The 21,060-nt window shown below is 43.7% G+C and overlaps 1 protein-coding gene across 1 annotated transcript; it reads left to right on the plus strand.

Annotated features, from left to right (window-relative positions):
• Positions 1-773: 773 nt before the first annotated feature.
• On the plus strand, positions 774-3,251 carry LOC103654613 (pentatricopeptide repeat-containing protein At5g48910). The gene has a single exon (XM_020552836.2). The coding sequence runs from the start codon at positions 938-940 to the stop codon at positions 1,520-1,522; it is 585 nt and encodes a 194-aa protein (XP_020408425.1). The 5' UTR covers positions 774-937; the 3' UTR covers positions 1,523-3,251.
• The last annotated feature ends 17,809 nt before the right edge of the window (positions 3,252-21,060 follow it).

Here is a 21,060-nt window from a genome sequence, read left to right on the forward strand (position 1 = left end):
GGTCAGGACCTGGGGCCGCGCCGCTGGCCACGCTTCAACAGGGCTCAAGCACTTCTCCGTCGTCCACGTTAGCGCATAGCTACACCCCCATATGTACAGCTGGGTCACCTCCTTATACCTATAAAAGGAGATGCCCAGGGCCTTCCCAAGGCAAGCTTCGAAAGCTCACCCAGACGGCTCACCCAACATCAACAAAAAACACCTCAGGGCCAACCTCCTCTCCACAACACTAGACCTCTCAAGAGATCTGGGATCCGTTCTCTCTCGCGAAGCTTGTAAACCCTACTATAAGCACCCCGGTGCAAGATAATATAAGCCTCATCCTCTCTCTGCTGGAAGTAGGGCATTCTTAGCCCGAACCAGGATAAACCTTGTGTTTCATTTTGCATCAATCCATCCGGGCAGGGACACGCAACATAAAATTCACTAGTCGGTTAAGGGTCCACTGGGTCCGAAACACCGACACTTTTCCAAATTCTTTCTTGTCACGATTGGTTTATTGTTACATACGCGTTTATTTACACGTGATTGGATTGATTTTTTAAGTAAAAAAGATCAAGAGTTGAGACAACGAGTCGTTGGAAAGTGACTTTTTTTATCAGGTAAAAAATCAATATTAGGACTAGTTTGGAAATTCAAATCCCCTCAGGTATTCCTAGGGATTAAGAGAAAAATTTAAGCTAATTTTCTATTTAATCCCCGGAAATCCTGAAAATGATTTAAGTTTATAAACTGGCCCTTAAAATTGAGTTTTGCAAACTGTTGGACAAGCTATTTGAATTTCAAGCAGCTCCATAGTCTTTTTCATACTATTGCTATTGGTCCAATCCACGGGCCACTAATAGCCCATGGGCCGACCACAACATTTTTAACCCCTTTATCTTTGCGCAAGCAAAACAGGGCAAATGTCCGTGCCAACAGCATCCTGTATCCATCAATGCGGTTGCAGGGGCGCTACGCTGCGTTCCTCCGCCGGGCATCAGCCCTGCCGTCCCTGCCGCTGGTGGCTTCCCTCCACGCCGCCGTGCTCCGCCGCGGAGTCCCCGCCCTCCTCGCGTCGTCCCTCATCCAAGGCTACTCCGCCTGCGGGGACCTCGACTCCGCGCGCGCCCTGTTCGACGAAACGCCCCCAACGCTCTCGTCCCGCACCGCGCTCGCCGGCGCGCTCTCGGCGCACGGCCGGTGCGCGGAGGCTCTGGATCTGCTAAATGTCCCGGAGGCAGGGGTGGACGACAGGGCGGTGACGGTGCTCCTGGCGGCGTGCGCGCGCGCAGGGATGGTGGCCGAGGGGAGGCGCGTGTTCGCGAGGGTACCCCGCCCCGCGCTGCAGCACTACACGTGCATGGTGGAGATGCTGGGGCGCGTCGGGGAGGTGGAGGAGGCCGAGAGACTCGTGGCCGGGATGGAGGCGCGCCCGGACAGGGTCATCTTGGCGGCGCTCCTCACCGCGTGCCGCGTGCACGGCCGGGTTGACGTTGCCGAGCGGGTGGCCGGGCTCATGCGCCGGTATGCCGTTGCGTGAAAACTCGCGGTCTGACTAATGCATCATCAGTTGAAGACTTGAAGCGCAGTTCAGACCTCTGATCTGAAATGATCATCCATCGCCATGCATCTTTTGGGTGGATTGCTTGCTTGGACACGAATCGGACTAAGAAATACTCCATAGATGGCAATGTGGTAGCGTTGCTTGTAAGTGCATTGTATGTTTTCAGTCATTCATGCAGCAAGAGCCCCTCCTGGCTAGTAAAATCAGAAGTCTGTCTGTTGATTCGTTGACTGACTGTGTCTGTTGTGGGTGGCAACGTCTTCAGGTCAGTTCTGGCATTTGCATGGACATTGCGCCTGAATGCAACAAATGCCTCAAACCAATGCCCACGAGGTGTGTATGGAGATTGTAATGCCAATTTTCTTGTCTCAGACTGCAAATTATTATCATATCAATTTGCTGTAGCTAGCAGTGCAGCCATAGAACCTGTGAAACATGGATACTTGGTTACAAAGTTCAACTTTCAGTCAAGTTTTGTGCAACACGGGTCTGATTGAGACTTCCATGAAACCGACCAATTTGTCGTTGCTGTCATGTTTGGGAACTTGTGGTGAAGCATGCTTGGAATTATTAAGGTCTAGAAGCAGCTGAGTTTTCAACGTGTTCCATGGTAGGGAATGTGTTTGCTAACACTGTTGGAAGAATCTTGGTATCCAGATTTATTTGGTACCATACTTCCTAAGTTAACACATATGAAGGATGTCATCTGACTGGAGCTCTTAAGATTCTTCTGATAATTAGGATATGGCTGTGTGTCTGTGACAGAATCCAAAGTTGGGCCTAGGAATTTCAAATAGCAAGTTTGAAACGTGGGCCACACAGTAGCAGGGGTTGCAGATACTGCACGCTCTGCACATATGCTTGGAGTTGACACTAAGCCTGGCCTGTGATTGGAGCACTTCAGACTTCACATCGTTGGGATAAATCACATATGGTGGCTGTAATAGACTTGTAAAAGTTGGTGGGCCAGGGTAGGGTATTTTACAGATTCTGATCCTGGATTCGTGCTGACTGCAGACTAATCGGCTAAGGCCAACAAATTAGCAGGCAGAAGAAACGGATATACGCATAAGCACCAGCATCTTTGCCCTTCCTTGTATCCAATGCAACTCCTACGAAGGGAATTTTCCGTGGCATTTTTCATGTCCAGCAATGATAGATCGACAGTTCCGTGGCTGGCAGTGCGGCTCTCTCCTGTGCCAGTCATTTTTACGCCGATGCTGATCTCTGAAAGGGAGAGGCATCCAGAGGTCAGGTCAGAACAGAGGTTGGCAGCTAGCTGAAGCTTCAAGGCGAGTCCGACCACCGTAGTGGCGTCTGACGTAGAACCTGTCGCCATGCACTTACTTGTACAGGCTACAAGTATAGGCTCGAGGACTGTATCAGATTCGGATCCCCGGTGCCGCAGTGGCGTTCGCATCTTGGCTGTCTGCCAAGAACAGCGCACGGCAATAATGGCTGTTGCTTTCGGTCTTTTACTTGGAGTCTAGGGCACCACTGCCGAGCGTGCAAGGTTCCAACTCAGGTGACGTGCCGAACTCCAATTAGGGACTTGGCTCTATGCTAATCTGCTTGTACATGCGGAACATGCCAAGATATGTAACTTCTTTGTCTTGCTGTGAATATGTGATAGGTCAGAGTTATTCTACGCTGATATTTTCTGCCAAATTTTAGAGAAAGAATGCTGAATTCTCTTTTTACAATATATACATGGAGGTAAACGGATACTTATTCGAATATCAGTTTTTTTACTTTTTTTTCTTTAATTATAAATAATTAGAATGTAGAGCAGGAAGAGAATGGAAGAGGCGGACATGCCTATTCGTTGCCGGAGAAGAACACGACGAAGACCTGGGCATCTAGAGGCGACATAGATAGTATACCGCTAGATATATAGGGAGAGAGCACGCAAACGGAAAAAAGAAGTTCAGCCGGAGCAGCTCCAAACCGAGAGCCACCCGCACCAGGCGTCAATCTGAGAAGGGCGAGAGAATGTGAGTGTCTTCCCAGCCCTAGACCCGCCGAAGCGACACAACAACACCACCAACTCCGTAGCATATGCCGACTGCTGCCACTAGGGATGAAAACGGGACGGGTACCCGGAACGGGTATCGGATACGGGTACCAAAACGGGATGTAATTTCGGATACGGATACGAGTATTTTGTTTGTCGGGACGGATACGGGTATTACCCGGATATTGAACCTCGGATACGGGTAGGATACGGAATCACTAATACCCGGTCGGTACCCGGAAATCCCGGGTCGGATACGGGTACCCGGAATTCGGGTACCCGTTTTTTCTTTTTCTGCATAATATAGTTATAAAATCATAACTTTTACATATGAAATCGGATGAAAATAAAGTTTATATGAAAATTGTAGAGCTTGAAGAGATCTACGACTTTGTAATACATCAATTTTTTGTTTAGATAGTATTTTAATGATTTAATTGTATTTTGATGATTTTCTATGACAAGAAATTAATAATACATAAATAGCCTAAAAAAATCGTGAAATTTTACGGAGATACAACATATGTCCATATGTAACCATAAAAAATGTTTGGATCATAAGATCTATAAGATGTCCACGTTTCTTTCCTTTCACTTTCACTTATTTGTATGAGTTACATGTGAAATTAGTGTAAGTATCCAAGTTTCAACATAATCAGTACTACGCTTTATCATTTTCATACGAGGACTTGAGTTATCTTCATATAAAATGTTTATTAGTTTTTGTAACTTATTTGCAATTTTTTAGTGAAACTAGAATATTTTATGAATTTTAAATATTGCGGTGTTGGTACTACAATGTCTTTGTGATAAGCAACTTTGAACTGCATGATGTTAATTTTTACCGGTTTCCTTTTTTACATCTGATCTATCTACATGATTATGTATTGCTTAACTTATGGATGGTTGGACAATGAATATCATCGGATGAACTACCCAACAATTATCCGGTACGTACCCGAGTAGTATCCGTTATCCGTTTCTTACCCGTCCGGATTATTACCCGGTCCCGTCCTGTATCCGTCCCGAATGTTAACTACCCGTATCCGGTCCCGTATCCGAGAGAAATACATTAGGGTAGGATACGGGATGACCCTGTATCCGGCTGTATCCGTCCCGTTTTCATCCCTAGCTGCCACGCTACGGGCCTTGGTTGTCCAATATCTCAGATCTGGACTCCTCATCGCTAAGATAACCTAAGTGTGGCAGGCGCCACCATGTCCTCCTCGACGGCACGCGCGGAGAAAGGCCAGGAGCATGATCGACTAGTTCCGTACCGGCGTCGACGAACGTCGTCGGCTCGCGGCTGCGACTATGGGCGGGGGCAGTAGGTTGGAGAGGAAGAACAGGGCGTAGGCCGAGAAGACGAACGGGACGTCCGGCGACGGCAAAAACGATGGTGCGTGCATGATGTGAAACGTCCTCGTGGACGTGCAATAGTCACTGCGCGAGTCGGTGTCGGGGCTGGTGTCGGACGAATATGAGTAGGAGGCGCATGCTCCTACGCCCTCTGCCGAGAATGTGGTGGTGCGGAGGTGGAGGTATGAGAGGAGAGAGAAAAAAAAGTAGAATGACGAATGAGGTGGTGGCAACTGAGGCGAGGACCTTATTATCGTGCGGATATATAGATGGCCAGATGGGTCATGTCTAGCGAGCCGGTCCGAGGCATGACCCATTTAATAGTGCCTGAGCCAAACCGGCACGAGCGTAATGCGGTGCTTGGGCTGTAGCCTGGGCCCGTAGTGCTTGCTGGCCCGACACGATTATTTTTTTATTTCACAAAAAAATATATATACATTTGTCAATTTATATTTAATATTATAAACGCTTGAACATGATGTTTTACTGGTTAGACAAATTCGTCTAGTGTCTCTCATCCTTCTTCCATCAGGTTGTGGGTTCAAACCCCAACTCCTGCACCGCTTACGCTAAGTTGATTTGGAAGAAATGTAGGGACTTTTTGTGAAAAGATGACCGCTGAAACTGGTGCTTTAAATATAGTAAAGATATATATATATAGTGAGGATATTGGAAGCCCTCCGCTTCTAGTTGTATACAGGAAGCCGAGGCGCTTCCCTCCCTTCCCCATCAGATCAGCCTGACTGCTAGCCCTCCTATCGCATGTGTCTCATTCCTCGTATGCGCGAGAAATTAAAAAGTGTATCCATTAACTGCTACATGCATAGAAACAAAAAAATCTGATTTGAATGTTTTATTCCGTCTATAAATATATGATCTCTATAACAACCATGTAGCTAGGCTCGTTAAAAATATTTTATGATATATATACTAATACTAATTATGCTACACAGTGTAGATATTTATGCAATACGGTACGTTGCTTAGAAAATAAGTTTTCTGCTGCATGTGCACAAATTTAGGATGACAAGAATGTGCATTGAGAGGAAATAGATTGACATGCATGGAAACAAAAAAATCCGATTTAAATGTTTTATTTCCCACATAAATATAGGATCTCTTCAACATCAACGTAGTTAGGCTCGTTGGAACCAGTTTATGACATATACGGATACTAATAATGCTACATGGTTTAGATATTTATGTATTGTGGATTATGGTACACCGTGTAAAAAATTGTTTCCTACTGCATGTGCACAAATTTAGGATGACAATAATGTGTGTTGCAAGAAAATAGATTGGCATGCATGTAAACAAAAAAATCTGATTTAAATGCTTTATTTCGTACATAAAAGTAGGATATCTACAACAGCCATGTAGCTAGCATCGTTAGAACTAGTTTATGACATATAGTGATACTAATTATGCTACACGGTATAGAAATTTATGCAGTGTGGCAGACCGCGTTAAAAATTTCTTTCCTGCTACATGCGCACAAATTTAAGATGGCAAGAATGTGCGTTGAAAGGAAATGGATTGGCATGCTTGGAAACAAAAAAATCTAATTTAAATGCTTTAATTTACTTCTTAAATATAAGATCTCTTTAACAATCATACATTTATGCTCGTTAGAACCAGTTTATGATATATACTGAGACTAATTATAATACATGATGAATGTATTTATGCACTGCAGTACACTGTACAAAATCTGTTTTCTGTTGCATGCGCGCAAATTTAGGATGTCATGAATGTGAGTTGAAATAAAATGGATTGACATGCAGGAAACCAAAATTCTGATTTTCAATGCTTTATTTCGTTCATAAATATAGAATCTCTTCAACAACCATACAGTTAGGGTTATTAGAACTAGTTTATGATATATACTGATACTAATTATGCTACATCTGGAAGTTATTTATGCATTGTGGTACACTACGTTTACTTAAAATGTGAATAGAAATATCATAAACATACAAAAGATAAAGGAGAGCCATGAACTGACAATGTATCATAAAAACCTATTGACGTGACATAAATATGTATACAAAATCACATAAAACAAGGTCGTCGATCCACCATCGCTCACGCCTAGAGAAGTCTGTCATCGTCGCTCGCGCCTAGGCAAGGCGGTGGCATCACCGGAGGTGGGACACCAGTGGGTGCCACTCCGAGACGCCCGCCTCCGAGGAGCCGACGTCGCACGTGCCTCTGGGATCCGCCGCCGAGTGCGCCTCTAGGATTCGCCCCCGCGTGCGCGCCTCCTAGATCCACCGTCGCCGCCTCGCTCCCTCAGGGCCACCGACGCTGCTACCGAAGTTTACCGCGCCACGCGCAACCGCCATCGCCATCGGGCCTAGGGTGCGCCGTCGCTCGTTCGCTTCGGGAGCGCCATCGCCGGTCGCCCTCCTCAGGGCGCCACTGTCGCTGGCCCCGGGGATCACCGCCGCTAGCGCTGCCGCTCGCACGCCCGAGGAATTCGTCAATGTCGCTCGCTCGCCCGAGGGAACCGTCACCCCCGCTAAAACCTAATCCCTAGTGGCGTGGGGGTGTTTATATAGCCGCCCAAACCCGATGCGGCTGAACTGGATGACACCATTGAGCCAAGGCTTGCTCTAGTTATTGGAAGCACAGGGCTCCAAATATACAAACTATATATATATACAATGTTGTACGATGGTACATAAATATTCAACAAAATATTAGCACACAACAATTTAATAAAAACGAGCAATACATATGTTATCACCGACCTTAATATTTCATTTTTCGTCAATAATTAATACAAAACAAAACTTGGGATGTGGAGCGCCTCCCCTACCTCTCCCTCGAACCTTGGTTGTTCAGCCACATATCACCAGCGGTGCCTCCTCCTCTCTTTTTCGGATGTTCTGCCCCACTTGTTGTAGAGGCGCATGGCGGTAGAGAGTCGCGGCAGCAAGTCGAGTCGCTTGCCAATAGGGGAAGATAAAAGCGGTGCCACGGGCATGAGCGCATTTGAAGGGGGGCTCTAGCCCCCCTATGTCCATGAAACTCCATGGGATATAGAGGTGGAGTACAGAAGATAAAGGAGGAGGAAGAAGAGAGAAAAATGAACCCTCACTCCATTGGAGAAAAAGGTGAAGGGTAGAGAAGGAGGAAGGGGAAAGAAGAAGAGAGAAAATTAAGTCCTACCAACTTGTGTTGCCTTCACCACTCGTAACCCCATTTAGGACTCCTTTGGTGGCTAGGGTCAGGGTTCCCAGGGGGAGTCAGCACCAGGGGTAAAATCCCTGTCACCCTGATTCCTTGGGTGGGCACTCCTGGCGAGGCTACCTCCCCGTGGTGCTCTTTGGCAGCCAACGTCTGCTGCTCGGGATACGCTCAACAGCACAATAAATGCAAAGTAGTGTTCTTTGGAACAAATATAATGAAAACAGTATATGCAAAGTAGTGCTTCGGAGTTCTCACGTACACTACATCAACACAGTGCTAATTGAAAATTATTACCTTACACTACTTCAATATATGAAAACATGTTGTTTTCAAAATTATTACCGTACACCACATCAACACAGTGCATAGTAAAATTTGGAAATAGGTGCAGGTGCAGTATCTGATAGTATCTCATGTACACTACATCACTTCAGTTTAGCATCATCTCCTGAATGCATGGCAAGACCTAGAAGCAAAGATCGTCTTGATGTTTTGGATCTTCTTTTCCTACTATAGTGGCAACCACTTGATGACAAACCCTTGTGTATTGCCTGTTGAAGAAAAAACTCAGACAAATGTTTAAATATTCAATTCCTCATCTACTAAGAACTTAATGCTAAGAAAATTGTAGTTAGTTGTCACATACACGACAACAAAAGCAATGAATTGGTGCTCCAATAATATACAAGTACAAATTGTACGCACAAAAGCATGTTAATAATTTATTATATGACATGTGTCAGTGTTTGGAACCTCACTCTGACTAGTAAATTTATTTTGTGCGTTTCGGGCTATGGACAATGTGCATAGTGGGTGCAAGATTTATACTGGTTCGGGCAAAACATAGCTACTTCCAGTCATCGGCGGCTTGCTGAGAGCACCTAGAGGGGTGAATAGGTGATCCTGCAAAAATCTACTCTAAAGAAGACAAACTTGGTTTATGATGAGTGTTTGTGAAAGCTAAAACCAAGTTGTTAGTGTAAAAATCTACTCTAAAGTACATAAGTAGATCCTCTTGTTTTTCTAGCAATCTATCCTTTTCATTAAGAGCATCAATTAATTCATTAATTTTATCTACCTTAGATCTATCTAATCCCTTAAAAAGATTGCTATAGTCTACGTTATCATCATCATCACATTCTTCATCACTAGAAGAGGTATAATTAGGAGTATCGCGGGTACGTACCTTCTTCTCTTTTGCCATGAGGCAAGTGTGATGTTCGTTGGGGAAGAGGGAGGATTTGTCGAAGGTGAGGCAGCAAGTCCTTCATCATCGGAGTCGGATCAAGAGCAGTCTGAGTCCCATTCCTTGCCGATGTGTGTCTCGCCCTTCGTCTTTCTATAGAACTTCTTCTCCTTCTTCCCTTTATTTTCTTGTACCTAGTCATTCTCATTATCAGGACATTGGGCAATAAATTGACTAGTCTTACCGCACTTGAAGCATGAACGCTTTCCCCTTGATTTGTTCTTGTTGGGGTAGTCCTTGCGTCCTTTTAATGCGGTCTTGAAGAGCTTTATTACAAGCATCATTTTCTCCTCATTAAGTCCAACCGCCTCCACTTGTGCCACCTTGTTTGGGAGCGTCTCAGTGCTGGCCATTGCTTTGAGTGCAACAGGTTGCGACTGGTAGAGAGGAAGAGGTCCGTAGGCGATGTCGTCGACGTACATCGATTCTTTTTACCATCATGCGCCCACTTACAAACTTACCAAGGATTTCCTCGAGTGACATTTTGGTATACTCGGGGTTTTCACGAATAATATTAACAAGATGGGGATCAATTACAGTAAATGACCTTAACATAAGGCGCACGACGTCGTGATCCGTCCATCTTATGCTTCCATAGCTTTGTATCTTGTTCACCAAGATCTTGAGCCTATTGTACATTTCAGTTGGCTCTTCTCCCCTTTTCACGGCGAATCTCCCCAGCTCGTCTTCCACCAATTCCATCTTGGTGATCATCGTAGCATCATTACCCTCATGATAGATTTTGAGGGTGTCCCATATTTGCTTGGCGTTGTCCAAACAACTAACCTTGTTGTATTCATCCCTGCATAGAGACACTAAAAGAACAGTAGTGACTTGGGCATTTTATGAATTTGCTCATTAATAAATATGGCATTATCACTATTATCAAAATTCATTCCATTTTCTACTACTTCCCAAATGCTAGGATGAAGAGAAAATAAATGGCTACACATTTTATGACTCTAAAAAAAATCTTCCCCATCAAAGTGAGGGGGCTTGGCAAGAGGTTTAGATAATAAATAAGTATTGGAGTTGTAAGGAATTCGAGAATAATCAAAGGAACAGTTTTGATTAACCATCTTTTTCTTTGACGTTGAATCATCATGGTTGTCGTCCTTTGTTGAAGACGAGGAGGCATCGCTGTCGTAGTAGATAATCATCTTGATGCGCCTCTTCTTTCTGTCCTTTCTTTTGTTGTTTGAGCCTGAGTCAGTGGGCTTATCACCTTTTGGCGCATCAATGTTAAGGGTCTCCTTCTCTTTGTCGTTGATCACAATCCACTTGCCCTTAGGATCCATCTCTTCGGGCGATTAATCCCTTGGTGAAGAGAACGACTCTGATACCAATTGAGAGCACCTAAAGGGGGGTGAATAGGTGATCCTGCAAAAATTAACTCTAAACAAGACAAACTTGGTTTATAATGAGTGTTAGTGAAAGCTAAAACCAAGTTGTTATGAGTAGAGATGGAGAGAGGAGAACTCTCCACTTGATTGCTCCTTTTAAATGTGTATCAAAATTAGGAGCAATAACACAAGTGTTGGCTACTTGTTCTCAAATACTGTGGATCAAGAACAAGACAATACAATTGTTAAAGGTATAAAAACCTTCGTCCTCTGAAGCATTGCCTCCTTCGGATTCAATGATCATCGGGCAAAGGTCTTGAAGACATGTCTTCAACATGTTATAAATAAATAGGGATCACAAGGGTAGATACAATGATTATAAGTCATGGGTCAATTCATATTAGCATTCCATAAAGTTTATATGAATAGAAATCTATATTACATTGATACCTTAGGCTTGCTCGAAGGTGTTGATGCGAAAGCAAGATTACAATTCAGCGTGAATAGTACGGTGCTACTATTCATCTATTTATAGGCACGGGACACATCCCAGATGAAATTACATTTATGACCTTCAATACTTGCTCATTAATGTGACATAAACGCTAAGGGCTAGATAGTCTTTTCATCCTCCACTTCGTAGCAGCTTCGGCGCTTGCCGTCGCTACTTTCAGATAAGATATTCGTTCGCGAATAACACGAAGGCTTCAGAATGTCGAAGGTCCGAAAACACCTTCCCTGAGCTTGTTATCAAAAAACGAATAAAATATTCCAAGCGCTTGTCGGTCCACCGATCAGCCAGTATGCACGTTTTGGCGGTTCACCTTCTTCTCCTGCAGGGCTATATAAATAGACAAGTTGGTGAGAAGTTACCACAGCATTCATTGCTATTGCACTGTTGTGCTGTTGAAAATTTTCACCGAAGCCGAAGCTCTCCGCATTGTACTTTCGAACAAGCATTTCATCACTTAAGAACAATTTCGTCTGAGAGAAGTTGAACAACAAAATGGCTAGAGTAAGATCCACTGCAAGGGTGTTCCGCGAGGGAGACGAAACTGAAATGACTGAGACAGCACCAATCTCAGAAATGATGAGGCAGTCGGGGCTTGTTGTGCAGGAAGGAGTTATTGTCGAAGGTACCTCTACTGCCGAAGCTGAACAAGCCGTGGCTGAGGTTGAGAGTGATAATGAAAGTGAAGATGACGATAGCATTCTGTGTCCAACTAAGCATGTCATGTTGAATTTGGGAGGTCTACAGTTAAGGCTGAAGATCTGATTGTGATGAAGAAACTAGAATATTTTGGAGAAAATGGTGATGAATTGGTTCGCTTTGCTGAAGAGGAAATAATTCCAGAGCCAAAGGAAGATGAAGTTGTGGTTTTCAATAGCTTCTTTAGGGCGGGGCTTAGGTTCCCCCTTTACGAGATGATAGGTGAAGTTTTAAAGAAGTTTGAGATCTATCTCCATCAGCTGACCCCGAACGCTATTGTCAGGCTCAGTGTTTACATTTGGGCTCTCCGAAGCCAAGGAAAGAGCGCTAACGCCGAAGGGTTCTGCCGTGTACATGAGCTTCATTATTACCAGACGAAGGCAAGGGCTGACAGCCTGCACAAAAACTTCGCATGCTACAACTTTGCATACCGAAAGGATACGAAGGCTCCTGTGATAGGCTACCGCACTAAGTGGCCAACTGGATGGACGAATGAATGGTTTTACATGAAAGCTGACGAGAAGAAAAGGGAAAAACTTATGAGCACGGTGATGAGTCCGCTGCGATTAAACTTCGGCATGACTCGGCCCCTATGCAATATGCAGTTGGGGTCTCCTTGTCAGCTAGCTGAAGTGGAATTCAGGGTCGTGGCTGAGCATATCAGCACGAGAGATTTGGTTCAACTTCTGGTGGCTGGGGGATGTCGAAGAAGAGAAAAAAGGGGAAGAAGTATGAGCTTGTCCGTCTGTCGTATCGTTTCAAGTTTCAGAAAAGATTTAAAGAACCATGTACTGAATGGTTGAAATTGATAGAAACCATGTGTAATGAAATTCTTGGAAATTATACAAAGAAAGAAGATCTGTTAATGACTACTGCCTTCGGCACCCGCCCAAAGCGAAGGCTGAACCATGTAATGGATGCTCTGAACTTTGAGTATCCTGATTACAAAAGGCTTGATGAAGGGGCCGAAGGAAACAAGAGGAAAATAATTGTCAGCATTCTGAGTAGGCAAGCTATCCGGTCGGTGAAAGAAGACCAAAAGGCTTTGAAAAAGCAGAAAACTGTATCGGAGCCGAAGGTATCGGCTCCTAAGCAACGGAAGCTTTTCAAGATATCCTTTGAGAAAAGGAAGGTACAAAATGTGTCGAAGCGGACTATGAGCCCTTCTTCGTCTTCTGCTACTGAGGTCTCGGAGATTTTGAAGGTAATGACTGAACCTTTCCTATTTGCACTGTTAAGTCCTCTAAGGTTGGATCTGACTAGCCTCTTGCAGTCAAGGGAAATCGCTTCGGTTGCCGAGGGGAAAAATGGGGGATAGAAGAAGCGACATATGATGAATATAATGGAAGCTATTTAATAGACCTCGCCCTCAGCTTCGGTAGATAAAGCTGATATACCCGCCGACGTCGAAGCTACTGCCGCAGCCGAAGCCGGGAATCTCGCAACCACCCTGTCGGAAATCGACAGACTCATACCGGATGTGGTTGTGGATAAAGATGTAGCCGTAGTGACCTCTGATAAGGGGAAGAAAATTGAAGAAACCTCTTCGGAAAGCATGAATTTCGACCTACGGCACCTGGGCGGCCAACAGCTTTCCGAAGAAGACATATCAGAATTAAAGGAATTTGCTATATCATGCGGCTACTAGCCTGGATCAATGCTCTTCGGTGGGGTTGATGAAGAATGTGGCAGAACCTCCCAAGGTATTAGGCCCACCTACAGATGTCCTTGTCCTAAGGACCTCAGACAACTATGTAGATGCACATAATCACTTGACAAGTTCAGTCTTCTGTATCAATATCATACCGCCCAAGAGCGCTTCACCCATCACGTAGACATTACACCACATCAGAGGATAGAGTAAGCAGAAGCGGATTACAATAACTTAATTTACATTTATAAAATATAGAGAGAAAGAGTATTATTACAATACGGGTGCTATGAGTGCATAAAGTATTATTACAAATATGGAGGCAAAACACCCTCCTGCACAAAAGTTTATTGTTTTCAAACTGGGAGGCAAACATCTTCTCGCCCGCATGATCACTGCTTTGGCTCCTCTTTTGGTACCACCTTTGAACAGAAACAGCAAAACTCCGCTGTTTCCTCACCTACAACAACATGGGTTCGAAAACCCTAAGTACGGAGTGTACTTTCGCAAGTCTTACCCGACAAAGAAAAAGACTCTCAAGGATATGCTGGCTTGAGGGAGTCGAGGTAAGGCTAATCAAGAATCAAAGACTCTGTTTGTAGAAATGCTTACTAACAGTGGATCCTTAAAAATCCAGTTTTATTTTCAGGTTAAGTAAAGTTACCTGCATCTAGAGTTCTTTCTATCCTAGTTCAAACACTTAGCCTATACTAGCCATCTTTTATCACCCTTTTACTTTACTGGATTGCTACGTGTAAGTCAGTGACCAAGTCTTCATGTCTGAGAAGTAACGGCGATCTGAATCGATTAATACTCAGCTGAGGATCTCCAACCACACGACTTATGTAGCACTTAACCCTTGCATATGTCAACTCGCCGCCGGGTTTCTCAAGACTAGACCGGGTTCACGCCAACCGAGAGCACAGATACACCACCGTCCAGCCTCTTGCCATGGAGGGTACACGCTACTCTCGCCATCTCTCCACTCCCAGTGCGTGTTGGCCTTTCTAGTATTGGTCTGCCCGAGACGAAGCTTACCCATGATGAGGCATGTGGTCAGTTAAAGAGTCCTCGGTCAGTAGGCCCACATCGACACGGTCCTTAAGCGACTCAGACAGAGACACTACACCAAGACTCTCTTCTCGTGCAAGTCACTCGCCCGGTCTCGTCTTTATCATTTAAAACCCAAAGTTTGGTACCTGTCAGAGGTACATCTTTTCTGATGTTGAACCCATCATGGCCATGATGGATTCACCATCAAGTCTTTTCTTTTGAAAACTTCCCATCCCATATGAAGCACCATCTTTGTTTAAAACAAATCATTTTGTTTTCTAAGGCAAGACTAAGCATCAGAAAAATTTTAAGTAAAATAGGTATCAAGGAATGGTAGACAATTCCAAGGAAGGAAATGCAGCAATGGTTTATCACCCAACTCCTATCACCTAATGCATTATTTCAAGTGATAAAGAGTTTAAAACAACAAGGAAGGGTAAACGCACCGAGGCTTGCCTTGTGTTGTAGGAGACTCGGGATCTGTTCCACAAATATCAAAGTAGAAATTGTTCTCAACAGGTGGAATTTCAGCTTGTGGGGCAGTTTCTTCTTCGACTATCACTTCTTCGTTTTCTATACATAACAATACATATACATGAATGCTCATGTGATGCTATGAATATGCAGTTACAGTAGTAATACATTAAGTTGTGTCTTGAATATAACTTTCCTTCACGGTGCCCACTAGCTACTAGAGTTTCCTAGTTTAGTACTATATTAGGGTTAGGTATTTGATCTCTAGAAGGCCAGGTTCTTGGGTTTGGGATCAAACAATGTCCAAAGCATGCCAAACTTTACCCAAGGGTTTTAATTATCATACTAAGCTCACCCAAAAAGTTTTACTATTTTTGGAGCTACCAATTTTATTCTAAAATTCTAAAAGACTAGGCTTAGACATCTTTAAATGCTAAATAATTCATGGTTGGGGCTAAAAATCTTGGAACTATTTTTGTTAAATACTAGAGGAATTTAGGAGTCTAGTAAAATTAGTCCCATGATTTTATCATTTTTCTAGAATTTCCTAAGCATGGTAGAAAAGAAAAAAAAGAAAAGAATGAATAGTGACGGGCTCAAATCAGCCCAATCTGGCCCAAAACCAGTCAAACGCGCCCGCGTGCGCCCGCGTTGGCGACTTTGCACAGAGGACCCCGACTATTCGAATAACTGGTTAAGTGTCCCTACACACTATTCATCTGTCTCACTGAAGTTCACACTTAAGCCCCTGCACTTCTATTTCTTCACAGACCCAGGCCCCGACGATGAACGACGGCGAGCGCGCCCTCCGGCGAGCTTGTACCGGCCGGACTATGCAATGACCAGTGCCCTAACTCGGCTAACACCAAATCCCATCCATGGTGACCTTAATCCGACCCTCAATTGCACGAATCCGGCCCGAAGTCCTTCTGCCCATGACGACGGCAAAACCTGAGGGAAAACCGATGTGTTCTTGGTGATTCATTGCGGTCTAATTCAATCAAACGGGTCTACGAGCAACATGAGACTTAAGGGATGCTAGATCATCAAACAAAGAAGCTTGAATTAACCTGTAGATGGCTGGCCACGGTGAGATGCTAACGGCAGCACGAAGAACCGATTTGGGGGAAAATGGAATCACTCGGGCTATGGTTGATGACTGGCCAAGGTTAGAGTTGCATTGGGCTCGTTATGAGGAGACGAAGCAAGGGAGGTGCTCAATTTATAGAGGTTGGCCACGGTTACTCTGAATTTGGGAGGAATTTATAGACATTGCACAAGCGAGCATGCCGTGGCACTCGATGGCCTACAAACACAGGGAGAGTAATTCTAAGCATGACATGGTTACGATTACGTGGTAAAGGACCACAGTGTGGTGTAGTCGAGCTCACTGGCGACCTCTGACAACCACGGCCATTCGACCACGTCGCCCAGCCCCCAAGCCCTCCGATAAGCTACTGCCTGTGACCCAATCCATCTCCCCGCCATATCTTTTACTCCCCCGCGATTATCCACTTTGCGCCGAGCACGAATCGTGGCGGCCGGCGCGAATCCAGGCGCGAGGATCGCCGGCGGCGACGTACGATGCATCTGAAGATCTTTCCTTCACCACTGTACCATTACGATCCTTCATCAGAGCGCCTGAAAGTGCAGATTGAGAGGCCAAATTCTCCAGCTTTCATGTGGAGAACTACCAACCAGATTATAGCAAAGTTATTCACCAATATACTAGCTCCAATTCGACCATAGGAACCTTGGTCATTTGCTCACTGGATCAAGCTTAAATTGACTCCAAAGTTCATTAGAACTCACTGTCAGCCAAGTTTCAGTTTTTAGTGGTGACTGACAGTCTATCTTCATGTCCATTTATCTCCAATTTTTGTACAGTACCAATTATTAGTCACTTAATCAAAGTTGTACTCCTATCATAGCTCTACAATATTGATGTATTGACTTAGAGCAAAATCTTCATGAATCAAGAAATACAAAGCTCCAAAGTTGGCTCAATCTCACTGAAATTCAGAGTTAGCCATATGGTGTTCATGAGACTTTTTTGCAAATAAGTCCAAATTTCTCCACACTACATGAAAATCCTCCAATGTAAAAGTTACTTAGTTTTTTATTTTCTATCACTTTGATATTTTCACTTTGGCCCAAAAGTGTATAGAATTTGAATTCACCTCCTAGGGTACAAATTAGGGTTTTCTAGGGTTTCTCCTAGGGTTCTGAGCACTCTAGGGTTTTTGTGCCACTCAAATTCATCATTCTTAATCTCTTTTGAGTACTTCCTGACTTTTGAGATTTTACTCACTTTGGCTTATTGTTATCCACATGCCCTAATCCCAGGGTTAAGTACCCTACCCTAGGGTTAAGCACACTTCAAGTCACCACATCATAACTTGTTTTGAAATTTTACCTAGTGGATGCATTCTAGGTGTAACAACAAAATGAAATGTCAATGCATATGATGTCATGCTCAAGTTTTAGTGCCAGTAATACCAGGGGTGTTACAAAGGAATAGTGGGATGCATTCGTGACCATGTCGGGGCCAAAATTATAAGCACTCTGTCCAAGAGCATTGGATTCCCGAAACTTGAAAAGGATATCAGCTGCTATAGACGTCAGCACATCATCGACAACTTATTTTACTCGAACTTCAAAGTAAGATTTCTTTGCAAGTTACCGTTGATATCTTCATATTGATTTAGGTTTTCTAACTTTAATTCATTTTTACAGAGTTTATTGCTAAGTAAAGCTTTGAAAATGCAACAATATGATGAGGATAGAAAGAATGAAATTGTTGTCAAGGGTTTTGAAGATAAAATCAAGAAACTTGAAGATCCTTTGAAAGAAAAGATGATTTGCTGCATTCAATCGAAGGATCGCTTGCCGAAGCTCAGGCTGAGAATGAGAGATTAAGCAAAGAGTTGAAGGAGACTCAGATACTATTGGAAGAAAACTCCAGCCGATTCAACCGTGAAACCAAAGCTTTGAATATGATGATCAAGGTTGAGGCTGAAAAGAACCTGAAGCTGAGCAAAGCACTCAAAACTCTTAAGAATAAATGTTTTAATTTTGCAACCTAATGTGCTGCTCGATTAAAAAGTATATTCAATTCAGTTGGAGCTGCATCCGAAGAAGCTAGTCTCTCTGCCGAAGACATCCCCAGAGCACTTGAATGCATCGAGAAAGAGGTTGACGTCCTCGATGAAGTCATAACTGGCCACGATGACTTCTGTGTGCTAGTAGCTTCTCGTGGTACGCTTGCCACTTTCATAAAAGCCGGGTGCAACCATGCAAGGGCCGTCAACAGGCCAAACTTTGGCCTGTCTCCAGCCGACCTTATTGACATTCCGACCAAAGCCTGAAGCATTGGTAACAGATTTATTACCCAAATCTGGGCGAAGGGCGGCCGAGAACTGGCTGGAGATGAAGCTCGAAATCTGCTTAGTAAGGTATAAAAAACCCTTTTACCTTTGCACTTTTATTTTATACTTCATCTTACCACATTCCTCAGTACCTGCCTTTGTCATTCTTCAGGATGATGATACCAAAAGCTAGCAGACCGAAGCTACAACTAAAGCGTTAGAGGAAACTTCGGAAGCTTCGTTTGCTAGTATCTGTAGAAATACTTTTTGGGAACTTTTTGTGGAAAGAGATGTACTATTTGACATAAAATTGTAGTTAACTATGAAGAAATAGTTGTAAATATTTTGTAAATACTTGGTAATGCTATTTTACCTTTCCTCCTCGTGTTATCTGCTTTGCTGTGGACGAAACCACTACTCGTAGCTTTTATAGCCGAAGGCGAAAAACACCTTCCCTTCTTTTTGTTCACATCGAAGCACCTTTCGATCATAATCAAACATCAACTTCCTCATATGCAATGAGACGAAGCATCTTCGTATATAGAAACCTTCGCTTTTCCTGTTAATGCTCTGTACTTTATGTCATGATGATGAATCTACGTATGTCTAATGCATGTTTGTATGAATGCAAAAGATGATGTAATGAAGCGTGCAAATGTATGACAAAGGTAAAAAATTCACTCGAACGCATACACAAACTCTCCATCCCCTTCGGAACGACTTTGGAGTCTCTTCACCTTTTACTTAGGTGGTATTTTAGCTCTACATTCCCTTGGGAACAACTTTGGAGGTAAACTCTGCATCCCCTTAGGAACGACTTTGGAGCTTCTTCACCTTTTACTTAGGTGGCATTTAAGCTCTGCATCCCCTTAGGGACGACTTTGGAGCTTCTTCACCTTTCACTTAGGTGGCATTCTAGCTCTGCATCCACTTGAGGATGTCTTTGGAGCTTCTTCACCTTTCACTTAGGTGGCATTCTAGCTCTGCATCCCCTTAGGGACGTCTTTGGAGCTTCTTCATTCTTTTTTACACTCGATGGTGTAATCCTAGACTTTTACATTTTATATGTGGGGGAATCTGGCCCTTGTATTGCACAGGCCTGCTAAAAAATAAAAATTACAACCTATGGCCCATTAAAAACCTTTCTCCCCTCTTGAAAGGAAAAGGGTGCCATAAGGAAAAAGTAAGAAAATTACAAAATTTACACATAATATCTCCAAAGCTCATCTGCATTCCAAGGTCTTGGAATGTCATTGTCGTCCATGTCTTTTAACCTGTATGACCCAGGTCTTGACGAAGATACCACCAAGAAAGGATCGTCCCATTTAAGCTAAAGTTTTCCCACTGTATCCGGATTGGCCACTCTCCAAATGTCCTGGCCTGACATTCTTTAGTTTTACCTTCTAATCACGCCATTTGACTGTTTCGGCTTGATACTTATTGATGTGATCTATTGCCTGAAGTCTGGTCCCTTCTATGGTATCTTTTGTTATTTTACAATCATCTTCGTCTTCTACCGAAGCTAAGGTCCTTATCGAACCCACTCTTGCTTCTTTTGGTGTTATAGCTTCATCGCCGAATAAAAGCTTGAATGGGGAAAATCCTGTTGACCTTGAGACAACAGCGTTGTGGTTCCATACCGCTTTTATTAGTTCATCTGGCCATTTTCCTTTTGTCTGATTGAAGATTGACTTCATTATTCCTATTATTATGATTCCATTAGCTCGTTCTACCAGTCCATTTGATTCTGGATGTCTTATAAATGCAAAATGTATTTTTGTGCCGATTTGCTCACAAAAAGCTTTGAACGTTTCAGCATCAAACTGAGTTCCGTTATCGACTGTAATGGCCTTCGGCATACCAAATCGACAAACAATATTCTATCAGAAAAACTTCTGGACCATGGCCGAAGTGATGGTAGCTAGAGGTTTAGCTTCAATCCACTTTGAAAAATACTCCACCGCTACCACAACGTATTTTAAATTTCCTTGTGCTGGTGGAAGTGGGCCTAATAAATCTAGACCCCACCTTTGCATTGGCCAGGTGGGCTGGATTAACAGGGTTAAAGGCGAAGGTTGTTTTTTATCTCTGGCACACTTCTGGAAGCTTTCACATTTTTAAACTAAATCCGCTGCATCCGAAGCTGCCTTCGGCCAATAAAATCCTTGTCTGAAAACTTTTCCAAGTAAAGGCCTCGACCCAATATGAGCTCCGCATAGCCCTGCATGCATTTCCTTCATTATCTACTGACCTTCGGTTCTAGACAAACACTTCAACAATGGAGAGCAAACTCTTTGTTTATACAATTCTCCTTCTATGATTATATAAGGCCTTGTCCTAGCTTCCATTCTTTTGATATAAGCTTTGTCGTCCGAAGGACAGTTACCTTGTATGAAGGATACAATGTCAGTCCTCCAGTCTTCACTGTGCACTGGTGAGATTGTAAGCACGGCTCGCTCCATGAGCTCGACTGAATGTGCTTTTATTGTTTCAAAAAATACTTCTGAAGGTAATGGGAGCCCCTGTGCCGCTGACTTGGCAAATAGATCTACATGCTCATTTTCTCCTCTTGGAATATTCTTTACTGAGAAACCTTTGAAA

This window comes from Zea mays, chromosome 4 (assembly GCF_902167145.1).
Source record: "Zea mays cultivar B73 chromosome 4, Zm-B73-REFERENCE-NAM-5.0, whole genome shotgun sequence".
Classification (NCBI taxonomy): domain Eukaryota; kingdom Viridiplantae; phylum Streptophyta; class Magnoliopsida; order Poales; family Poaceae; genus Zea; species Zea mays.